At 36.2% G+C, this 10,756-nt stretch overlaps 1 protein-coding gene across 8 annotated transcripts in view; it reads left to right on the forward strand.

Moving 5' to 3' along the window:
• The window catches only part of PITPNC1 (phosphatidylinositol transfer protein cytoplasmic 1), a 99,744-nt gene extending 91,021 nt beyond the window's left edge, over positions 1–8,723 (forward strand). For all 8 annotated transcript variants that reach the window (XM_026067548.1, XM_026067552.1, XM_026067551.1 and 5 more), the window contains 2 exons: positions 515–633; positions 4,244–8,723. In XM_026067548.1, the coding sequence (XP_025923333.1) occupies positions 515–633; positions 4,244–4,249 (125 nt within the window). In that variant the 3' untranslated portion in view covers positions 4,250–8,723. The remainder of the gene's footprint in view (positions 1–514; positions 634–4,243) is intronic.
• The last annotated feature ends 2,033 nt before the right edge of the window (positions 8,724–10,756 follow it).

Here is a 10,756-nt window from a genome sequence, read left to right on the forward strand (position 1 = left end):
CTTACCACTGTAATTAAATGTTAGTTTCTGGAATTTAAGCTGATTGTGTTTTAACAGTAAAAGAGTTTACTGGTTATGAGACATACCATGCAAAGATAACATTATAAAATCTTTTTGAAAGTTCCTAGAAAGGTAAGTAAGTCTTTATAATATTTTTATATCTATTTTCTCTTCCAAGGGATCTTCTAAAATCTTTTTAGAAGATCCTCACCTTTGCCAAGACGTGCACTTCAATATTTTTTGCCTCTTATGTTACACAGATACTCCTAAACAATTTCCACTCCTTCCTGTTCTCTGACTCCCTTTGACTTAACCTTCTTATACCTTCCTTGGCTGATATAACTACCTTTATGAGTCAATTTTCATAAAGCTAGTTGCTCCCTGCTTTTTTTTAATCTTTTTTGGCTTCTGCTGAAAGGCTTATGTATTCCTAGAACCTTCTCCTTGGAAAAAAAAAAAAAAAAAGTTTTCACTGAATCAATGGAAAATGCCAACAATTTTGAACTTTTTACAGATATGACTATGGATGATGTTCGAGAATACGAGAAAAATATGCATGAAAAAACCAACATTAAAGTTTGCAATCAACATTCATCTACTGTGGATGAAATAGAGAGCCATGCCAAAGCAAGAGTATGTCAATTTTTAAAACATGTTGCCCATCCTCAGCTAATATACTTGCACAGATCAGAGAAGAGCAATCAACTTTCAACCAACTGATCTTGCTGACCAGTCAGTGTGATTTTGGGGAAGTTTTGCTTCAATAGGAACAGGATCTTTCTCCAGGAAGTGCAATCCTGCATTTCTTTTGCACTGTAAACTGCGACTGATGTAAGAAAGGGCAGGGTTGGACTCGTATACAACTCCCTGTCTTCCAGGAAAACAAAATTCTCCAATTTCAGTTGAATGCCTACAGGGGAATTTAATTATCAGTTTTACCTTCTATTGTTTGAATAGTTTAAAACTTATGCAAAAGTTCAGAGTGCATTAGTCAAAAAGCCAAGAACATGGAGAGTGGAAAATTTCTATGGGACTGATAAAACTGTTTGCTTCACCAGGAAAAAAGCTAAGGCATTATTGACTTATTTCTATATGATTTTAATGCTGTCATTGATTAGCTACCGACAAGGTGGGAAGAAGTATTTTCAAAGTATATAACTGAGCAGTCTGTGGAGAGGGGCAGGTTTCTGTGTAGGTGCTTTGATTCAGATTCTGGAAACTCCATAAAGAATTTAGGTTCCTAACTTGGGCACCTAAATTAGATGCCCAGAGTTGGAAATTATTAGTATCTGCAAACAGAAGAGATACGGTGACCTTTGCTTTTAAAAATGTTATTTTTCTTTTGTTTGTACTAACTGAGCCATAGAACTCATGGTTTTACCCATGTAACGAGTATTGGGCAAGGCATGAAGGGTTAAATCTTAAATCCTGAAGTCCTTCCATTGTTCTTATTCACTGAAAGTTCTCACCAGGCTGAGAAGATGTTATTTAAGTAATACATACGAGTTTTATTCTTGTATTCATATTGCTGCAATACCATTAACATCAAGGTTACTCCTTACCCTATTACCGAACTGAGAGTCAGTTCTGACATTGGTTTTACATTCAGGATTTGACTTTGATTAAGAAGTCTGCCATTCTTAGTTAGATCATGTGTATCAAAATTGCCATTGAGGTCAGGACAGAATTTGTCATTTATGAGAAAAAAAAAAAGAGAGAGCAGTCACATATTTCTGCATCCTTTTTAGCTCAGGGTAAAGATTAGTTTTACTTGAGTGATTATCAGCACAGAATTGAATTTGAAGGGAGCATAAGCTAAAAAGCAAAACTTAACTGAAGGGGCAATGAGTATTTCATATCTGAATTTAGAATGGACAGGCTTGGAGGATACCACTTAAACAAGACTAATCAATCTTCTTTTCGCTTTAATGGCCAGTAAACTGAGAAATCTTCCTGTCCCATTTCACTCTCTTTCACTGAAGACAAGTTTTGTTTTATTTCATACAGAAGTCCTCAATCAAAAAAAATAGCTGAAGTGAATGTATAGTCTCCCTTTGATGTCAGTGTGTTTTTAAGCGGTTCAAATTCAGAAACACTACATGCACTGTTTTAGAGTGAAACAAAATGTAAATGAGCGAAACAGGTTCAAATCTATCTCCAACAAAAGTAGGTACAGTTCCTCTGGGACCATCTGTTTTATTTCCACCACTTATCTCAGCTTTGAAAATAGCTTAGTCTTCACTCCTCGTAACTGGCACTGCTCTGTAGGCTGAAAAAGTCCCTGGGATGTAATCTAGAGGGAAGAGAAAAGGCAGCTGGCAACATGTGTGGTTTTGTTAATTTAATATGATGTTGTAATACAACATAAAGCTTCTTTCACATAACTTTTTGCAGCCAAGGCTACAGATGCATGCAGCTGGATAATATTTAAAAGTGTCAATGTACTGGAAGTGTAGGGTTTTGCCATACATATGGTAAATGCTATTGCCAGTCCATGTCTCAGACACCCAAATGTGCAAGAATTTTAAATTAATTAAAATGTCCATATTTTTATTTCTGTTTTTTGAGTTTTCAGAGCTCAAAGAATCTATAAACTGATTTTATGAGACTTGACTGTCTCTGGTCTCTGTCTTAAAGTGCCAAGTAGCCTGAGATCCATAATGAAGTCACACAAATGAAAACACTGGTAAGGAAAGAATAGAGAATGGTAGCAGGAATGTATTCATCAGCGAGTACAGACACTCAGTAAACTGTGTTCCCTGTTATACGATTATGGAACATAAGTTATCCCTGTCCTACCACACTTTCACATCAGTTTGGGCACAGATTTCTTCTTTCCCCCTCAACATCACCTGACTCATCCTTACTGTGGTCCCGAGTGTGGAGTTGGGGAGCAGCAAGTAAGCAAAACAATTTGACATTCATACAGAAATGTTAACAGAACTCTCAGTTGACTGTTTAAAAAAAAAAATACTTCCCAAGGACCTATTATTATTTAGAAAAAAAATAGAACTTAAAAGGGATTTTATTGGATGTTTTTGGCTGTGCCTTTTTTCTATCTTGTGGTAGTCAACTATTCCAGTTAGAGACACCATTTAGCAGATACGATTTTCTCTGTTCTAGCTGGGGTAGATTTGAATATGCTGAGTTTCATTCTGTGAATCCTTCAAATAAATTCACTAATTTAACATGATTTTCAGTGAAAATCAGTAAATTTATTTGAATTGGCACAGTGGACATCTTACAGGCAATGCAGACATGAAGCAGCGAATTTAGGAAGATCTTGCTGATTTTTGCTCAGTGTATCCGTTTGTAGCAGATGTCATTCATTTAGGATATTATTAGAAAAGTTTTGCATAGCTCAGCTTAGAACACGTTTATTGTGGGCTAGCTCTGCCCCCTTGTGGGTTTCTACAGCACTGTGACACATTTGTCACCTGCATAAGACTCTCACTACTCTTAAAGCAGCATCCTGTGGACCTGTTTTTCCATTGCAAAGTGGCTTTAACCAGTCTAATCTATTCTCATTTTGCATCTATTTTCCAGGGAATTAAGAAGCAGTGGATCTGTCAGTTGTCCATAAATATTTAAGTATTGATTCTGGATGGGAAAGTTGGAAAGTGTGTTGTGACTTTATCAAATCAGAAGGAATACTTTAGGCTTTATTAGTAGAAAGGCATATTGTCCTCAGTTATGTGCATGCAACTGCAACTAGAAATCAATGGAAGCTGTGCTTGGGGAGAGAGAATTTTTCATCCCTTGATAATTACAATAAGCGAACAATGTAACTGTGCTGGTGCCAGCCCTTTATCTGGTTCATGCTCACAATCTAGATACAAAAAAAAAAGCTTTCTATCAGTTTTATTTAGTTTAAAGTTCAGAAGAATTCTACTTGCCTTCCCTGTATCTAAGTGTATTCTTTAACTGCTTGCGAAATAGTTTGATTTTTCTAGCAGTTACAGAGGTAGCACTCTTTATTCATATTCAGTTCAGACTCAGGAAGAACAATTAGTATGTAATTAACATACTTCCTTTTTTTTTTTTTTACACTGGTTGCTTATTTTACTCCAATCCATGCATTACAATAGGGAGGCATTCATATGGAGAATCATTTAATGATGAGCATGATAGACATTCATTTCCCGATTTAGAATTTGGATGGAAGTAGTTTAACTAAGTTAGTGAAATCATCATTTGAAATGATTCTAACGTGCCATTTATCTTTCTTTTCTTCTTGTTGAAGACATGACAATGGATGAAGTCCGAGAGTTTGAACGAGCAACTCAGGAAGCTACCAACAAGAAAATTGGGATTTTCCCACCTGCAATATCTATCTCTAACATTTCCATGCCTTCTTCAACCCGCAGTGCTCCATCTAGTGCTCCATCTACTCCTCTCTCCACAGATGCTCCTGAATTCCTAACAGTTCCCAAAGAGCGGCCTCGAAAAAAGTCTGCTCCAGAAACTCTCACTCTTCCAGATCCAGAGAAAAAAAAACTTTAAATTTAACCCAGCATGTTTCCTTCCGATAAGCCATGTCTACCACAGCAAGAGTAACTCAATATCTACAAAGGTCATGATGGTTGGTCATTTGGTTTTTGCTTAAAATAATCTTACTGCTGTGGAAAGATTGCTTCTTTACTCAGATATGATCCTTAAAACCTTCAGAGAAGTGCATGCAAGAGAACATAATTCATATATTCCTAAAGTGTTCCTAGCCATATGGCACGTCTTACTGACATGCAATGAAATAGTCTGAGGAGAATCCTATAAAAGAAAAAAAAAATCTTTCTGTAGCAGTATGTCTAGCTACAAATCTTCATCTAGGTCACAGCATTTATAATTAGGAGTAGGTATTTAGTAAAGCTGCCAAGGACTTCTGAGGCAAATTTGTGCCAACTAGAATGCAGGGTTAACAGGAAAAAAACTCCCATTTTCTTCTATTGTAACTGATTTTTAAATCCTTCCTACACTCAGGCTTCTCATGTATATTCATAAACCTTTGACCTGCAGCTCATTGTACTTGAACACCAACAACAATCATTCAGATTCACATTTTGCTCAATGACTCAGGAGCTGGGGCCAAGCTAACAAATACTAAACTTTTCCAACCTGAAGTATCACTGTATTGAAGCCCCAATTGTAATTAATTATACTAACTTTGAGGCCATTCAACTATTTCTATCTTGCACAGAATTTATAAAAGAAACCACCCATTTCTTGTAAATAATGTATTTTAATAGCTCTCCCCTGTACTTTTGTGATCTCTTAAGTCTGTATTGGTGTTCATGACTCCTGTTCTATGTATAAGATGGAAAAACAAGCAGCTAATTTGAGCCAGCTGAGAAGCAAAACCAATGAATTCTGTCCTGTCCTCACCGGAAGAAGACTACTCATTATGCTGTAAGACCTTCAGTGTAAAGGAAAGAAAATAGGAGACTCCTGGGCTTTTTCTTCTCCTGCCTTTCATCTTTCCTACACAGTACAATCTCTGCTAACAGGAAGCTGGTCCCAGGCTTTACCATTGTCTCTGAAGAAGAGGTGAATAAAATCTGTCACTTAGAAATGAACCATGGGGCTGCTCAGTCCCATGGAGGGTGACATTAAGGAAGAAGAAATGCTCTTCCTGGCCTGTGTGTGAAATCACTCTTCAATCTCAGGAATGAAAATCTAGAAATGGATATTACCCCATAGAGATATGCAGATTGGGGGGTGGGGGGAAGAAAGGAAATGGCAGAAGTGGTCTCTTCCTTCCTTCCTTCCTTCCTTTCTTCCTTCCTTTTTTAAGCCTAAGCTCAGTGAGAACCTTTCCCAATTTGTCTTTCATACAAATTGCTATTTAATGAATGTTGTCAGTAGCTATCTCTATTGGTTGCTGTAGTRGTCATTAAATAAGCCACCATTCAGTTCCCAGTGAATGATAGCGTATTGCCTGAATCACATGATTAAAGTGGGTGATATTTTGTACCATTGGTTGCAATGGTCCCCTTAAAAAAAGTTGCAGTCCTTGGGAGCTAAACTATCACTGAATAATGAACAATCAGTTTGGGGATGGCCTTTTACCTGAAAAGGATGTTTGTGCCATCTTCTCAGCACAATGGTATGATTTGCTCATGCAAGTTTGACTGGCTTAAATGCACTGAACTTCTCAACAGCTGTATATCCAGTAGAAGTTATGTTGAATGTGTGATATTAATAGGGTAGTTTTAGTAGCAGGAGAGGTAATTCCACTGTCAACCTGCACTGAAAACGTGTATATTTGTTTGATAGTTAAAACCCTGTAGCTAGCAAAATCCAGGAGCTCTTTGTAGGTTAGCTGTGGTCTGATTTCATGCATTCTCCCACTTACTGTCCATGGTCTGCTTTCCTTTTCTTCTCCAAGCTAGTAATTTTGTGTGATTAGTAAACCAACTGACAATGATTTTTTGTATGAAAAACAGCCACTGTAATGCTGCAAACAAAACTTTCCTACATTAGTTTATGACATCAGCTCACAGAAGAATGTACAAATTAAGTATTCATGATTATAACTGGTCTAATCATTTTTTTTTATTTAATAGCAAAATGCAAATATTGGCAGAGAAGGCAGAGAAGGGAGACCTTTGAAAGCATAAAGTATTGTTTGGTTGGGTTTCATTACCTGAATTTGACCTACGTACAAATCGTTTGGGTCCTCACCACCTGAAATTATATTTTTCAATGAATTTGCATATACATATAACTTTATATATATATGTTTTAGCATCTGGGTTTGACACAGATTATTAGACCAAAGTAATCATACCTTTTACCCATATTGAACTGCTTCACTTCCTATCCCATGTGGATACATTTTTTATCATATTATGTAGGTTTGGGGATAATGAATATATGAAAATTATTAACATACCTGAATAGGACATAACTCAGTAGCTGCATGACAGATATGTAAGAGAAAGAAAGACACTGATCATGTCATGGAAAAAATGACAGACTGCTTAATGCTGTGCCTCCCTCCGCATGTGCTGCTGCCATACCCACTTCCAGCTCTCAGTTCTGTTCTGTAGCAGTATCAGGTTTAATCACTGGAAGACAGCCTTAAGTTACTGCAGGCCAAAATTAGGATCGGGATCATCCATATTGCCTCCATTTTGCTTACAAATGAGGGCAAATAAAAAGATCTGTAATGATCCATTGCCTTGTGTAAGAAATAACTGCAGGCTTTTTATGGGCTGTATAAGCATCCTCTACCGTGTTCTGCTCAGTTTTCTCCACTAGTCAGTCATTAATCATTTCATCAATATGATCTTTAAATATCATTTCTTTTTCTGTTTTTTTAATGCAGGATGACTTTTCTTTCAGAAAATTCCTGACAAACATATACACACACACATACACAATTAAATAAAAAGGAAGGTCAGAATACTTGGTGACAGATTTTGAGGGAATGCAGTTTGCTTTCATTACTGATTTTGTCACAGCGCTTTTTGTTGTATTTTTAAACATCTTTATTGGGAGAAAAATAGAGAGTATTTTGCAAGTGTTCATCACTTCTTTTGCAAAAAATAAATAATGTAATTATCTAGTGAGTGCATCTTTAAAGTATGGTGCCAGGCAGCAAAGCTCAATAGTCGAAATAGCTGTGTCTTCCTATTCTCTGCCACAGTGATTGAAGGATTACATGATACAGCTCTGCTACGACTATACAAGGAATACACATCAAGAAGAATACACTTCAGAATAGATAATGTGATCAGTTTGTTTGGGTTTGTATTAAAACCTCCCAGGCTTGCTCCTACTTTCATGAATTTCATTGAGAACAATCATAACAAAGTAACTGGCAATCCACTGCAGTCTTTAGAAGATTTGATCTAATAAATTAAAAAATGAGGCATTCATAAAGACTATCAGGAGCAACACATTCCTGACACACTTACTTAATGGGATTTCTTCTGAATGTATTGGTTGATTTTGTAAATGACTGGATAAATCCTATTGAAAGAAACTATTTGACCTTTTCTTTGGCTTTTTTAATTATTCTGGAAGGTTATTTTGTGACATCTAGTAGCCAATTTGCATTAATTGCTGCTGTAGAGATTTTGAAATGAAAATATTTGTTCTTTGACTTTCATTTTGTAATAAGACAGCTACATTTTGTAATAAGACAGCTACATTTTGTTAAAACCGCTTTGAAGCTTGCTGCACTATAACTTTAAAAGAATGTGCTATCATTTGAAGTAAGCCAAATGTATATGCTTTTTATGAGTTAGTGAGTGCAGTAAGAGAGAATTCATGAACCTGTCAATAGGAACTTTTCCATTTCCTTGTTTGGACCTGATTTTATATGTGTAAGTTAAAAAATGCTAAATAAGTCTAACAATGTTTTGCTTTAAACAAACAGCATGGTCATTGAATTACAATTTCCTGTAGTTTTGTGGTGTCACTGAAACAGATTCACTTTTTAATTTCATTTCTGTGACAATTCCATGTGACTCTGAATGTCCAGTAATTCATTTATTTAGAGTTATGACAGCTACATTAGCCAATACACCACTACCATCAAAGAAGGACCAAGTTTTGAAATACTCTGTATGTTAGATAATGCAAAGCTAACCAGGAGAATTTGATGGTCATATTTTTCATCCATATCACTTCGTTTCTGATTTTTTTCAAATTTATTTATTTTTAATACTGTACTTTTCCTTGCATTTTGTTGTAAATAAACTACCTACAGTTATTCTTTACAAGTGTAGCTATTTTCTTTTATTCCGTCTCCYGTGGCAAGGAACATAGCCATTAACATTTCTGCCTCCAGCTCTACAAATCACTTGCTCAAAATTAAGCTGCACAAAGAATTGGCATTGTAAGTGAAATTCAAACAGCTTAGGACATTTACTGAGGATGCAATTCAGGTTTTGTTGCTCTTCAAGCTTTTTAAAGATTTTATCATGGCAGGTGTCACATCAATCTGATGTTAGCCCATTCATTTGTAAATGACCATTTAGTTGACCAAGGAAGTTCTTCAGTAGGAAAACATTTCTAATTCTTTATGCAGGGTTTGGCAACACAGTGTTTTAGTAAATACTGGAAAAGAGAACACTTGAAACCTCTCAGAAGGTAAGAATCCTGCATCACTTATCTACAAGTCATTTTGTTGTAGTCAACAGAAATTTCACATACAATGATTCTTTAAGCTTTTAAGTAGAGGATTACTCCATAGAAATAAAGCACTCTCTGTACTGGAAGAATGGTATTTGCTTATTCACTATAGTAATGCTTCACAGCTATGTAGGACAGGATATAAGGAATAAACATAGGCCTAGAAAATATTTAAGATAGAGATTACAGGGTTTACTCTAAAAACTATTAAGTGGCTACCCTTACTTTGTAAGATAAATCACAGCCAGCTAAAAGTAAACATGAACGGGTAATATTAAAAGTTACCAGGATGAAGAGAGTTTTGTATGTCTTGCCAGAGCACTGATTAGGGTCATATAACTGCTTTGCTAAATGAGTAACTGCAGTAGTTCTTAACCAGTCTGAGACCAACTGAAGAAACACTGACACAGGAATGAGCTAATGCAGTCAAGAGGACACCGCAAGATGAGATGTCCTGCTGACAAGGAATAAGGGAAATACGCTTGGCATGGGAAATACATCATTTAAGTACAGGATGATCCACTGCCTGTATTATAGGATGTAATGCGAACGTCCAGCTCAGGATACAGCTATAATCCAATATGGAATTGATCTGATAACTGTACAAAAGAGACAGAAACCACAGGACCTCTGCATTGGCTCAGGAACATGGCTCTGTGTTAATGACTTGTCTAGTGGCACGACTGCATTAGCACCCTGCTGGAATACGCAAGCTGGGGCTGTGCCTGGTAGACAGCAAAGACTCTGGCTGAGTTTTTGCCACCAAAGTAAGCCTGGTGATTACTCTCAAAGAGCCAAGATTAGTGCTGGATTCTCTGGCAAGCAGATATGACTGCAGCAAGGGCTCTGAAATTACAATGCTGACAACGTGCCTTCTCTGACAGTGGACAACACCTATGTCAATAAAATTAATAATAATTGGGCCTGGAAAGTATTTTTTTAAGATTTGGGGTTTGTATTGTTAAGACTAATTTAAAATTTGCACACAGACACAAAATTATACTGCATGCAAATACATTATGAACTGGTTAAAAACCTGGACCTGATCCTATTGCCATTAAAATTAGTAGGCTTGGGTCCTACTCTTGTCTTTTTACCAAAATCCTGTATGGGACATATTTCATGGGGCAGATGTATGTTTAATTATTCTTAAAAACAGCACAATTTTATTGTGTAAACACAACAGAAGCCTTATATCTGATGTTCTTGGGCTAATCTGCATATAAATGATACCTCTTTAAGCATGATCAAGCACTCATGACCATATGAATAGTTGTGSAAATGACCTGATTAATAATATGCATAAAACACACAGGAAACACAACTGAATAAATGAAATCCTAAATGTGGTTAATTGCACTGCTTTATAATGGTGTTTTTCAAAACTAGTTAGTCTTGTGTAATTTTGTAATACTTAAAATATCCAGGAGGCACTGTAGTTTATGTACTTTGTAAATATTAACTAGTAAAGCCTTACTACAACTTCAGCGGAAGTCAACAGCCAAGAACTGTAATCCTAGTTTTACAGATTACAGCAATACAGCAAAATCAAGGCTGTTGTGAATAGCTTCACTTTTTGTGCCATAAAACACACTAGACATTCTCCACAATTTCAGTA

This window comes from Apteryx rowi, unplaced genomic scaffold, assembly GCF_003343035.1.
Source record: "Apteryx rowi isolate R43461 unplaced genomic scaffold, aptRow1 scaffold_26, whole genome shotgun sequence".
Lineage (NCBI taxonomy): Eukaryota > Metazoa > Chordata > Aves > Apterygiformes > Apterygidae > Apteryx > Apteryx rowi.